This window comes from Stenella coeruleoalba (genome assembly GCF_951394435.1).
Source record: "Stenella coeruleoalba genome assembly, chromosome: 1".
NCBI classification, from domain to species: domain Eukaryota; kingdom Metazoa; phylum Chordata; class Mammalia; order Artiodactyla; family Delphinidae; genus Stenella; species Stenella coeruleoalba.
The window spans coordinates 145,268,046-145,282,001 of record NC_137169.1 but is presented as its reverse complement, the minus strand read 5'-3'; the positions used below and the strand labels follow the sequence as shown (position 1 = coordinate 145,282,001).

General features: G+C 39.2%; 1 protein-coding gene and 1 long non-coding RNA gene across 2 annotated transcripts; one reads left to right on the top strand and one right to left on the bottom strand.

Moving 5' to 3' along the window:
* Nucleotides 1–436: 436 nt before the first annotated feature.
* On the bottom strand, nucleotides 437–9,015 carry DEGS1 (delta 4-desaturase, sphingolipid 1). Its single transcript, XM_079942663.1, has 3 exons — nucleotides 8,823–9,015; nucleotides 3,501–4,243; nucleotides 437–935 (listed from the first exon to the last, which is right to left on the bottom strand). Exons 1-3 carry the CDS (start codon nucleotides 8,902–8,904, stop codon nucleotides 789–791), a joined length of 972 nt encoding a protein of 323 aa, XP_079798789.1. The 5' UTR covers nucleotides 8,905–9,015; the 3' UTR covers nucleotides 437–788.
* Nucleotides 9,016–9,157: 142 nt separating this feature from the next.
* LOC307197075 lies at nucleotides 9,158–11,109 on the top strand. Its single transcript, XR_013831319.1, has 2 exons — nucleotides 9,158–9,271; nucleotides 10,732–11,109. It is a non-coding gene; the product is annotated as an uncharacterized lncRNA (long non-coding RNA).
* Nucleotides 11,110–13,956: the final 2,847 nt, after the last annotated feature.

Below are 13,956 nucleotides of genomic sequence, written 5' to 3'. Positions count from 1 at the left end.
AAATTTACCCAAATGACACGTTTCAGGTAACCAGGACTGCCGGCCTAACAGCCCTCGATACTGGCTACTTGACACCAACCATCTACCATCAGACCCAACCCGCTTCCGCTGAAACGAAATGATAAGAAACGCTTGATCAGTTAGTTGAGTTGCTTCTAATTTGAGAGTCCACGCATCTGAAAAGGAAGTTGAAGGTTCTATGTGATTAAACTCAGTGATGTCTTGACTTATGAATAGGCTGTGCAGGACTCAGCACTAATTTAGGTTCCATGTATTTTGCTACAACAGAAAACAGTAAAAATGAGTCGTTCGGCTTGCAGTGAAAGATAGTTCCAGGCCTTTTTAAATTTTAAAGTAAGCTCACCCCCAGTACTCTGGTTATAGTGTAAAGACAGTAAAATTAAAAAAAATATGATACACACTATTTATTGTGATCAACAGCTCAGTTTATTAGATGTTTTAATAAAGTAAATCCTTATAGTGAAAACAACATACTAGAAATAGCTTTTGAAAAGCTATTTTTTTATGATATGCTTACAAAGTGTCAGACCTAAGTGAAAACATCCACCACGGTGGTAATACAGTGAACAAGTTTCCTGTGAGTAAAGCTGAATGCTGCACAGACAGGCTGACTGTTTACAGCCAGATTAGCTTCTTGATACCATGAAGATCAGACTTCGAATTTGTAGGAGGGCAGCTTCTAAACGTCGCTGGTCTTTTTAGTAAAAATTCCACTTTCTCAGCTATTCTGGAGTTTCAGAGAGGAATTCCTTTGGCCTTAATGACATTTACTCCAGAACCACGCTGCCTTTTTGATGCCTCTTCACCCTCGAATAGGGACTTATTGTATCATCCGTCACAAAATCATACAGTACTTTTATCCAGGAATTGTAGTGGGGGAGGCTCTCATAGTACTCAGCTGCTATCTTCCTCACCTGGAAGGGAAAATACAGCAAGATGAGTGAGTGCTGAGTCCTATCACAGATGACAGATGAACGTCTGACACACACACTCAGGAGAAACCATGAGACTTTCTCCCGCCTCCCTCTCAAATAAATAAATAAATAAAAGCAGCAGCTTTGGGAATTCTAAACAAAAAGCAGCTTCCATTTCAGCAGTAACATATACTTGATCCTCTAGAGTTAATGACGTTCCAACAAGCTCTGAGGGACTAAATATACTGGTTTACTTGTAAAAGTTGGCAGCTGGGATCTTTAACAACAAATACTTGCAATCCAGTCAGCTCGCTGTTTTTAAGTGTGGTACTGCACGGCCGCCACTGTAGGGTTTAAAGGCACCACTTGATCCCCTGCCATTAAGGAACCTACAAATACTGATCAATTATTGTGGCATGCCAGTTAGAAATTAATCACTTATCAAGTGTGCAATTCAGCCATCTCAAGCTGAGAATGTCTCTTAAAAAAATTACTGCCAGTGTGATGAGCAAGCAAAACTAGTTACTGCTGAGTAAGAAAAAATTCTGTGGCTTCAACAAAATGTACAAAAACTACCCTAATAAATCCCAAAGGAAAACAAAAACACAGAATCCAAGATGTTGAAGAGAGACAGCACGAAAAACATAGAAAAAATTAAAGAACCTTGTTATTGTGATAAGAATATTCTAAAATTGATTACAGCGATGGTTGTACAACTCTGAACAATCTAAAAACCATTGAATTTTAAATGGATGAATTGTACCTATGAGTTACATCTCAATAAAGCTGTTAAAAGAAACCTTGCTATACATACCTGTTAACTAACCACGTGACAGTTATATGCAACATAACTACTGCAGCACAACAACTGTAGAACAAGACACTCCTTGGTATATACCATAGAAAAAGCTGGAAAAGGAAGACTTAAGAGAACTCTGAGAACGTGTGTTAGTTTAGCTAAGCAACAGGAAAACAGTGTGGAATGGAGTGGGAACTCAATACTCACTGATGAACCATGGGCCTTAGGTCAAGTAATGTTTGAGCTGAACAGTTCAGGGACTGTTCAAGAAAATTACAAGTCAAAGTATGTGGTTTATATTGGAAAAAATTAATTATTTTGCTCCGAAGGTGACTGGCTTTCTCCTTAAACCATAACCTCTTAAAATATAAAAATGTACTGTCCTAGTCAGAGAAGAGGCAAGCAAAGGTGGGCTGCGCTCTTCAGGCCACAATGACACAAAGTAGCTGCACTAGCACCACATTACACCGTTTCAAAGCTGTCTTCGGCCAGTTGTGTGGTGCTTTCCCCCATTTCATTTTGAAAAATATAAAACCGACAGAAAAGTTGAAAGAACAGAAAAACCAACACCCATATGCCCTTCACCTAGGTCCACCAATTGACACTATGTCACGGCCACTTTCTCTCTCTCCATATATAGTACACGCCACATACTTTGCTCTTTCTTTGACGAAAGAAAGCTGCAGACATTATAAGAAAACTAACCCCGAACACTTCACCCCTAAATATTCTACACATATCTCCTAAGAACGAGGACATTCCCCGACAAGACCATAATACCATTACCGCACCCAAGAAATTTAACAATGACACAGTATTATGTATCACACGGTCCAGATTCAAAATTTCCCCACTAACTCAATGTCCTTTCTAGATCTTTCTTTCCTCAATTGGCAATCCAATCAATAATCAAACGTTGTATTTCACTGTCATGTTGTATACAAGTCTGCAAACAGTCAACATTTAAAAACTGAAGAGGAAATCTATAAAATTTGGTTGGGTGGATATGATAGCATAAAATACCTGGCTATGGTTCCCTTATATCACAGCTAAAAAAAAAACATCAAAAAAACCTGATATTACACATCATACCACTTCCCCTTTTTAGAATTACGGAAACATTTTTTTGGTAATGGAATTGTAAAAGTTATCCATTCTGAGGATGGCAAGTCTAATAAGAGAACTCATCAGAAATACAACTGAAGTTTGGAGAGGATCATCCTGTTTTGGGAAGGGTGAAAGGATGAGTGTCAATGTGCTGTCTTTCATTTACTCCACAAACGACACACTGAAAGTCTATGTGACAGGAAACAGATGGTCCCTACCTGTGGGAAGTCTGTGGTACTGGAAACTGAAGTTCACTTATTTTGCAGAGCAATTATGTAGGACCTCTGTATTTCACAACAAACCAACACAAACCTTAGCTAAGTGTATTCAGCTTAACAGTGATAAAGGTTATGTGAACTTTTGCTCCCTTCACAGAGGGAATTCATTCTCTATTTCTGAATTACTTTACACGTTAGCCAATTTTGCAGATCCCCCAACATTCTAAACCAGACGTGTTACCGCTAGGCTTAGGGATCCAGGACAGTGAACTCTTTGTAAAGTTAGGCTGGCCAACTCAGGACTTGGACTCTTGCTGTTTTCTTTGATGAACAGCCTAGATGGACGAAATATACTAGATTCCATTTTAAATGAGCAAGTCAAAAGTAATTTTGATCATATAACCATCAGAAATTAGAACATGTATCAAATCCTTTACTTACCAGGGGAAGGCTTTTTCCGGGAATGTTGGGGAAGTCATGGTGTTCATTATGGTAACCCACATTGAAGGTGAGTAAATTCAGAGGCCCATAGTATGAGTAAGTTTCATGTCCTTTTAAGAACATGTAATGTTCAGCTATAAAATGTCCAGAGATTGGGTGCAAACCTAGGCCAAGTAAGGTTGCCGCCAACATGTAGACTAAAGATTTAATTCCCAAAACGTAGTAAATCGCAACGTCAAAAGTGATCTGGATCACAGTATTGATGATTTCCAGATAAGAAATTGGTTTGGGGTTGATGAACAGAGGCCGAAAAGCATAAAAGAGAGGTTGAAGAATAACCCAGATAAACTTTCTGAAAGTGGTACAGAAGAACCAGCCTTCAAAATCAGTTGGAATATCCACATCGACGCCATCACCACCGAGGTATCGATGATGATCCATGTGATACCTCTTAAAGGAAATTGAATATGGAACACCAATAGGGAGATTAGCAAATATTCCAAACCAACGATTCCTCATAGGTTTGCATTGGCCAAAGGCACTGTTGTGGGAAACTTCATGAATAGCCAGAGTCGTTGAATGATTAATGCAGCTGCCAAAGGCATACGCCCAAAATAGGACCCATTTCCAGTCCAAGTCCTTCACTAAGTAAAATGCAACAAACTGAGTGAGAACCATCAAAATTACAATCCATATCAAGTTGGAATCAGGTTTCATTAAGGATTTTATCTCTGGATACTTTGCTGTAAGGGAAAAACAAACAAAAACTCAGAGACTGAGAAAAGTGCACAATAGTTCTGCAATTATAATTAAACTAACATCAATTACATTAACACATGGATTAATTTTTTTCTTTTTCCAAGTCATTATATGCCCTCTATTAGAGACTTTATCAAATATTTGTCTACTACAGGGAAGGAGTGTATTCAACAGTAAAGTTACTAAATACTATGTCACAACAAATTGAGAATTTATGCGGAAAAAAATAAGGCTCAAAATCTAGACTCTCCACAATAACAGAAAGATAGTCACAAATGAGTAAAGATTTCATGTTATCTAGTTGCCTTTTCACTCCTAACCATTTTTTGTATATTAAATTTATAAGTTTTACAAAGTGGTAATCATAATCTGGTAAACCTATGTGTCTGGCAGATTACAGACTATTACAATATGCTTTTATGTAATATATATACAATATACTATATATGCAATATACTTATATATAATATATACATATTATATACACTATATTATATACTTAGATTTCATAATTTCCTTTTTAATGACTAAATCACTTCTAGTTGCCAGCTGTAACTTCTAACCATTTTCCTATTTTTAGACATTTAGATATGTAAATTTTTGCCAATGTAGACTTTTTCTAGTCACCTGGAAATTAGGGTAATTTCCAAAGAACTCTATGGATTCACAACACCACACCCCCTTCTTTCTTTTTGCCTTAGAACTGAACAATACTAATCTGTGTTAGATTATTTGTTGAATTCACATGCAAATATCCAAGTATTATGGAAAGGGCCAGTAATAAAAATCTCTGCATTTCAGGCAAGTGTTCCTACAGGCAAATGCAGATTCTTCTCTGTATCCCAGGCACTCCAGAGATGGAAGCCCAGATATAATGAACATCTTTTGTTTTGTGTGTTGTCAAGTATGTTTGACCCAGGACAGCAAAAGGAAGAAGGACCTTTTTCTTGGGACAGGTCTTTCAGAGTGTTCTTAAAAAGATTCAGAAAAAAGAAGAGCAGCTTCACCCTCTTTTCTCTAAAGGTGAATGAAATAAAGAATTCAATAAAAGCTTAAAATGCAAGACAGGAAGTTAAGTCTAGTTTTAGATATAAGAAATAAAGGTAGTGTTAATTCGAGGTAATTATTCTTGTTTCTTTCCTTTCCCCTCTTCTGTCTCCACTCCCTAACCTCTCATCTTTGTTGGTATTAGTTCATTTCATCAATGTTAACAATTTTGTAGGCAATAGGCCAAAAAAAATAATCCTTTTGAGGGTTACTTTTTGATTATTGATTACTCAATAGGTTTGCGTCTAAAACTAACTACCCTGGGATAAATGAAAAACTCAAATAAGTCATTCATTAAAATATGGGCATTTTGAGCAGTCCTCCAAACAAGTGTTTAATTCATTGGTGGATAAGTAATAAATCTTTTGTATTAAAATGTGTTATTTCTGTTTAGAGCGCCAGCATTTTTACCTTACATAAAACTAGATTAAATTGACACATCTGACAAGGGATAGAAGATAACACACACTTCGTAGTTACACTAAAATCATGAAACAAAGACGGCACATTTTTCTCAGACAAATCAACTTCCTCCAAGTAATTCTGTACCAAATTTTTGCAAAGCTCTAATAGTATATAAAAATCAATACTAGCATGCCAATATAATTAAATGGGGGGAAAGAATAGTCTTTTCAACAAATGGTGCTGGAAAAACTGGTCATCCATGTGCAGAAGAATAAAACTGGACCTCTCTCTTACACCAAACATGAAACTTACAAAAAGGATCTGAGTACTGATACATGCTACAACATGGGTGAACCTTGAAAACATTATGCAAAGTGAAAGAAGTCAGTCACAAAAGACCAAATATTTTATGATTTCATTCATAAGAAACATCCAGAATAAGCAAATCTATAAAAACAGAAAGATTAGTGGTTGCCCAGGACTGGAAGATATGGAGACTGCTTATGAGTATAGGGTTTCTTTTTAGGGTGACTAAAACTTTATAAAATTAGATTGTAGTGATAGTTTAAAACTCTGTGAATACACTATAAAAACTCACTGAATCGTACACTTTAAATGGGTGAACTTTCAGGACTTCCCTGGCGGTCCAGTGGTTAAGACTGCGCTTCCAGTGCAGGGGGAACGGGTTTGATCCCTAGTTGGGGAATTAAGATCCCACATGCCCTGCGGCATGGCCAAAAAAAAAAAGCAAAGGATGAACTTTATAGTCTGTGAATTGTATTTTAATAAGGCTGTTAAAAAAAATGCTGTTTCACTGTGGAAGTACAGCAGTAAAAGGAGCATTTCTTGTGATTATCTGACCCACTAATAATGGTCTAGTTCCTAGCCTTCATTAATTTCGTACATAAATTTTGTAAATTTAGCATACAGATGGTGGTTGTTAAACAACATATCCATGTTCTCTGGTGCCTCTCTCTCCCCCAAAACCTGATACATTTGAGAAATATCTCACCATTTAAGTATAATTTAAACAAGTCTCCAGATTTTTATCTTTCCTGAGGGTATTCCATCTCCACCCCTGAGATGGAACACTGAGCAGTATTTATTTACACCTGCAGGGAAAATGATGTTTTCATTGAGAAATATGTAGGCCTTCTACTTTCCAAGTGAAACGGTCCAGTGATGATAAGTTTGTGGAAAAAAGGTTCAGTGTTGAGATAAGCATGAACAAGCACCTTTTGACTTCCTTGATTTTCTGAATTTTAAATAGATAGCTAAGTTCCAGTATTCAGGAGTTGGTTTTTATAGCGTGGATACCAGATTATTCTTATGTAATGTATTGATCAGGCATAGATAAAATGTACCATATGCTATCTCCTATGTGTGATTTGCAAAATACACATTTTGATTAAAAATAAAAAGGAAAGCATCCACGAACCAAACTCTCTTAAAAGTATACCCTTAATAGCAACTATAAAGGTTCAAGCTCCCAACTTACTGATTCAATTTTAACAAATCCATTTCAAAGGGATCTACTAACTCTTTTTTTTTTAACAATTTATAAAGTTCTATTACAGTGTAAAATAGTCCCTAGTGTCAGAAGGATATGGGTTTAAATCTAGATTCCTCCATTTACTAGATCTGTGACCACATGCTACCAAACTCTGGTTCCGCTGTTTGCGGGACTCAAGAGACAAGTATTGGCTGGAAAGGAAAGGTTGCTTTATTCAGGAAGCAGGCAACCTGGAGAAGGTGAACTCTATCTAGTCCAAGAGACAACTCTGAAGGGTCTGCTCGACCATGAAAGTTTTTAAAGGGTTAACTCCTTTCTTTTTGTGAAAACATGAAATTTCTAACTTACCCAACAAAAATCAGGGGCTTGATTTTTCTTTTCACTGCACAAATGGATGCAGAGAAAAAAAACTAGGGGAATACTGTGTATGAGAAAGAATTCCTCCTATTCAATTTACCACCCACTAGTTTCCAGATCTTTGAAACAACAGCAAAGAGGTTAAAAGCAATGCTTTGAAGGTAATCTAACCCAGATCAGAATTCCCCTCTAACGTTTACTTATTCACTCTTACTTCATCTTTAAAACAGGGATAACACCTACCTAATTACTGGCAGGATTAAATTGTGTAATGTTTGTAAAGCACTCAACACAATGCCTAGCTTACCATTAAGAGTACCCTGGGAGAAATGAGAGAATTCTCTATATAATGTAGAAGCTGCAAATAGCTGAGCGCCTTACACCTCTAGAGAGTTGAATAAGGCCTAGTTAACCTGGTGTAAAGGCCCTAAACTAGCAGTCAGGGGACCAGAAGGCTAATCTTGGCAAGTCTTCCATACTTCAGCCTTTTCGGCCACAAAACTGGGATGGATGAAAAATATATATGAATCTGCCCTTCTTGCATGAGCGTCGTTGAGAGGATCAATGAGAACACCGTGACCGCAGCAGGATCCGGACCCTGGAACGCTTACCTTTCCGGCCCGAGAAGCCCCTGCGGTCAAACGGGTCGGGTACCACGAGTTCCCTCCCCGGCCCAAGGCGGCAGCCGCCGGCGGCAGTATGACCGGCTGGCGCTGACCAACGTCAGCGCGCCCCGCGCGTGGGCCGCCAGATGCTCCAGGACCACGCCCTGCCGCGCACACGCTCGCAGCCTGGCTCTGCCGGGGCCGGCTACCGGGAGAGGGAGAGGAGGAGGAGGGGGGAGGGGGAGGACGGGGACGGGGAGGAAACGGTGCCGACCGGCGGCACGAGAATCTCCAAGCGAGAGGATCTACCCAAGGGTGGCCTAGTCGCGGGGACTCGGCTCTGAGCAAACCCTGGCCTCGACCACACGCCCGCGCTTGGCGGCGCGCCTGCGCCTCCCAGCCGAAGGGCCGGGGCTACGCGGTGGGACGGGGGAGCGCGGGGATCCCTCCCTCCCTCCCGCTCCGGCCCAGCGCCTCCCCCGGCTTTTCCCGCGAGGCCAGGCGGCCGGGGCGGCGGGACGCGGCAGGGAGTCGACTCTTAACCGGCCTCGGGCGCGCAAGGGCCGCGCGAGGAGGGCGCGTCCCGGTAGCGGGAGGCCGCGCACGCACATAACGGGGCGCGGGCCCGGACCTCACCCAGGATCTCCTGGCGCCGAGTGGCGTGGGGCTGGTCGGTGTAGACCCACTCGAAGTCTTCCCGCGAAACGCGGTTCCCCATGGCGGCGGCGGCTTGCGGGCCAGCTGCCGGCTCTCGCTCCTGGCCGGGATCCTCCGAAGCTGAGGCGGAGATGAAAGCGAAGGCGGCGGCTTAGCGACTAGTGTCAGCTGGCTGCTGTGGAGCCGGAGAGCAGTCGCCGAACGGGGCGGAGCCTCGAGGCCCCGCCCATCCGGCCCCAACCACCACCACGCCCGCCCCGGAGCGTGGCAGGCCGGGCGGAGGCCCCAGCGGTGGACGGGATTCCGCGGCTCACTGGCTGGGGGTTCTGAGATTCTGTGACTCGGCGACCGGCTGAGACCGAGTTCCTGCAAGTCCCGGCTCCTTGCGGCCTGTCCTGCGCGGTGCCGGTGCCCAAGGCCGGAAAAAGGTGAAAAAGGAAAGAAAGGTCTCGAGTTAAATAAGACTGCTTTTTAGCGCCTCGGGGGAAGGCCGGAGCTCGATCACGAGGATCCTTGGTCATAAATAAATGGCGACTCGCCCAAATGTTGTTTGATTTTGAAAAGCAGCTTATTCACTGAGCCGTTTTTGGCTGCCTCCTGGAAATAATACCTCAGGAAAAAATGCGGAGCTTGTGGTGATTAAGAGCTAATTAAGAAAAAGGAAATCACTGTTGTTGAGAGTGAAAAATGATGAGGAATTTGTTGTTTTCCCTGAATTATTCTTGTGTGACTATTTCTCTTACAAGGTGATTGCTCAGCCATACATCTGTCACAGAAGTCGTTTGAACCACCACCTCCTTCTGAAAGAGAGGACATTTTGTTTCAAAATTAATTACCACTTTTCCATTAAAAAAGAAACTTTGACTAAGATTACAAAAAGGAAGATAACCAACAGGGTGTTCTTATAATAAAAGAACACCACACACACACACACACACACACACACAAAATCACAACGAAATCTGATCAAACCCCTAGATCCAACTACTAATGTATAGAAAATAGAACAGGGGAGCATGTTAAACTACACCATAGAGATAGAATCAGCAAGATCTTGACTGTGGGGAACTCTACAGGACAACATCCTGGGTACTTTAATAAATAAAACGCAAGGGAAACAAAAGAGGGAAAACCTACAGATGAAAAGGGGCTTTAAAAACATCAATCGACTGCAACGTATTGCTCTTATTTAGATTGTAATTCAAATTGTCAAAAGCTTTTAAAATTGACATGACATCATTTAACTCAGATATCGATTAGATGTGTGATGATATTGAGAAATTATTGTTAATTTAAGTGTGATAATAGTGTTATGATTACAGTTGTTTTTGTTTTTTTTTGAAGTCCATATCTATTAGCGTTTCATACCAGGGGAAAAAAAAAACCTCAGACAAACTAAAACAAACACATAATGGCACATGCGATTAACCTTACTATGCTATGCCACACTAAAAAAAAAAAAATGAGTAAGGTCTTTATGTCTTAATAGATCTCCAAAACGTACTGTTAAATGCAAAATACTGGGTATGGGCTGGGGCGTGGAGTATATTTCATACACAATACATATATAATATGTGTTTCCTTGGATATGGTTTAGAAAGACAATATAGGTTTAGAAAGACAACAAGAAATGATTATTATTGTAAGAGAGTAAGTGGGAATCTAGGGGAAAGGGTTGGGAGGGAATGTTTTCACTTAATCCTTTTCACCTTTTACATTTGAATTGAATGTGGATTTTGACATTCTAAAGAAAAGTAAAAGAATTCGGGTACAGGATTTTTGTGGGGATTAACAAGTATTTTCATTACACATAGGCATGTTTCTTTAGTGTGGACTTTTAAAAGTTTTTAATGTGTTATCTTTCATATCTTTTCCTTACTCCTGCCAGGTAGTTTATCTTGAAGCAATCATACCAGTTATTCTAGAAAGGCACTATCCAGTCTGCTGTTAAAAGCTGTGGGTGAGGACTTCCTGGTGGCACAGTGGTTAAGAATCCACCTACCAGTGCAGGGGACACGGGTTCGAGCCCTGGTCCGGGAAGATCCCACATGCCAAGGAGCAACTAGGCCCGTGTGCCACAACTACTGAGCTTGAACTCTAGAGCCCGCGTGCCACAACTACTGAAGCCTGCGCTCCTAGAGCCCGTGCTCTGCAACAAGAGAAGCCACAGCAATGAGAAGCCTGCACACCGCAACAAAGAGTAGCCTCTGCTCACCGCAGCTAGAGAAAGCCCACGCGCAGCAACGAAGACCCAACACAGCCAAAAGTAAGTAAATTAAAAAAAAAAAAAAAAGCTGTGGGAGAATCCCAGTAGTTCCTGGTGATATTGGGAAATATCAGACAATGTAGTTTTCAGAAGAGGGCAGCCATACTTTTGAAATCAAGGTGTTCTTCCATGTGGATTTTTCATTTTCCATTTTTTAAAATTTTTGAATGGGCAATTCATTTTTTAAAAATTGAGGTATAATTGATTTGCAATATTGTTAGTTTCAGGTATACAGCAAAATAATTCAGTTATATATATAAATATATTTTCAGATTATTTTCCATTATAGATTATTACAAGATATTGAATATAGTTCCCTGTGTAAATTCTTGTTGCTTATCTATTTTATATATAGTCGTATCTGTTAATCCCATACGCCAAATTTATCCTCCCTGTCTCCTTCCCCTTTGGTAACCATAAGTTTATTTTCTATGTCTTTGAGTCTGTTTCTGTTTTATTAATAGATCCATTTGTATTATGTTTTAGATTCCACATATAAGTGATATCATATAATATTTGTCTTTCTCTTTCTGACTTCAGTTAGTATGATAATCTCTAGGTCCATTGATGTTGCAGCAAATGGCAATATTTCATTCTTTTTTATGGCTGAGTAATATTCCATTGCATATATATACTACATCTTGTTTATCCATTTATCTGTTGATGGATACTTAGGTTGCTTCCATGTCTTGGCTATTATAAACAGTGCTGCTGTGAACATTGGGGTACATGTATCTTTTTTTTTCCCCTCTTAACTTCAAATATATCATTTATTTGTCTTTTTGTTTGTTTATTTGAGTTCTAATGAACAAGAAACTTTGGGAAGGAAAAGCAAATAACATTCTTACCTGAGTAATCAGATCATAGTATTCATGGTTAATTAAATTATACTTAATACTCTTGGAGGTTACAAACCCTTAGAAAATATTATGAAAACTATCTTCTTTCCAGAGAAACACACATACACAAAATGTAGTATACAATTTTGGGGAGCAGGTAGTATTTACATACATTTTGAAGCCCATCACAACTTAGTTTTCTGAGTTCAGGTTAGGAACTCCTGGTTAAATAATCTTTAAGATCCTTTCCGGTTGTGTTCTCCTAAGATAAGACAAGTGCCAGTCTTGTATCCTTACCTGTACATGGCACCAATCGCTTCGTCTTTGTCTTCCCAACAAATTCTATACAGAAAGAAAAAAAATTGAACGGCAAGTCTTCTTGTCTATTTCACACTTGGGAAACTTGGATCTGCAGCTCTACCTTGGTGAGGTCCAACTATTTGGATCAACTTTTGATTATTTTATTTTTTAATTAATTTTTATTGGAGTATAGTTGCTTTACAATGTTGTATTAGTTTCTGCTGCCCAGCAAAATGAGTCAGCCGTACACATACATATATCCCTTCCCTTTTGGACTTTCTTCCCATTCAGATCACCACAGTGCATTAAGTTCCCCGTGCTATATGGTATATTCTCATTAGCTATTTATTTTATACATAGAATCAATAGTGTATATGTGTCAATCCCAATCTCCCAATTCCTCCCACCCCACTTCCCCCTTGGTATCCATAGATTTGTTCTCTATTTCTGCTTTGCAAATAGGATCATCCATACCATTTTTCTAGATTCCACATATATGTGTTAATATACAATATTTGTTTTTCTCTCTCTGACTTACTTCACTCTGTATGACAGTCTCTAGGTCCATCCACATCTCTACAAATGACCCAATTTCATTCCTTTTTATGGCTGAGTAATATTCCATTGTATATATGTACCACATTTTGTTTATTCATTTATCTGTTGTTGGATACTTAACTTACTTCCATTTCTTGGCTATTATAAATAGTGCTGCTGTGAACATTGCGGTATATATATATCTTTTTGAATTAGAGCTTTCATCTTTTCTGGATATGTGCCCAGTAGTGGGACTGCTGGGTCGTATGGTAGTTCTATTTGTAGTTTTTTAAGGAACCTCCATACTGTTTTCCATAGTGGCTGTATCAATTTACATTCCCACCAACAGTGTAGGAGGGTTCCCTTTTCTCTACACTGTCTCCAGCATTTATTATTTGTAGACTTTTTGATGATAGCCATTCTGACTGGTGTGAAGTGATTCCTCATTGTAGTTTTGATTTGCACTTCTCTAATAATTAGCAACATTGAGCATTTTTTCATGTGCCTGTTGGCCATCTGTATGTCTTCTCTGGAGAAATGTCTATTTAGGTCTTCTGCCTATTTTTTGATTGGGTTGTTTGCTTTTTTTGATATTGAGTTGTATGAGCTGTATGTCTATTTTGGAAATTAACCCCTTGTCGGTCGTATCATTTGCAAATATTTTCTCCCATTCCGTAGGTTGTCTTTTTGTTTTATTGATGGTTTCCTTTGCTGTACAAAAGCTTTTTAAGTTTGATTAGGTCCCATTTGTTTATTTTTGCTTCTTTTTAAATTTGCCTTGGGAGACAATTTAAGAAAATATTGCTATGATCTATGTCAGAGAATGTTTTGCCTATGTTCTCTTCTGGGAGTTTTATGGTCTTCTATTTAGGTCTTGTCTTATATTTAGATCTTTAAACTATTTTGAGTTTATTTTTGTATATGGTGTGAGGGAGTGTTCTAATTTCAGCAGTTCATTTGCTGAAGCCTGAAAGATACATTTATGATAACATAAAAAAAGTACCTAGAAACAAATCTAACAAAAGATGTGTAAGATCTTCAAAAGAAAATAATAACACTTTATTGAAAGACATAAAAGACTTAAATAAATTGTGAAATAGACCATGTCTATGGATTGAAAGACTAAATACCACAAAGGTGTCAATTCTCCCCACTCTTACAATTCATCTAC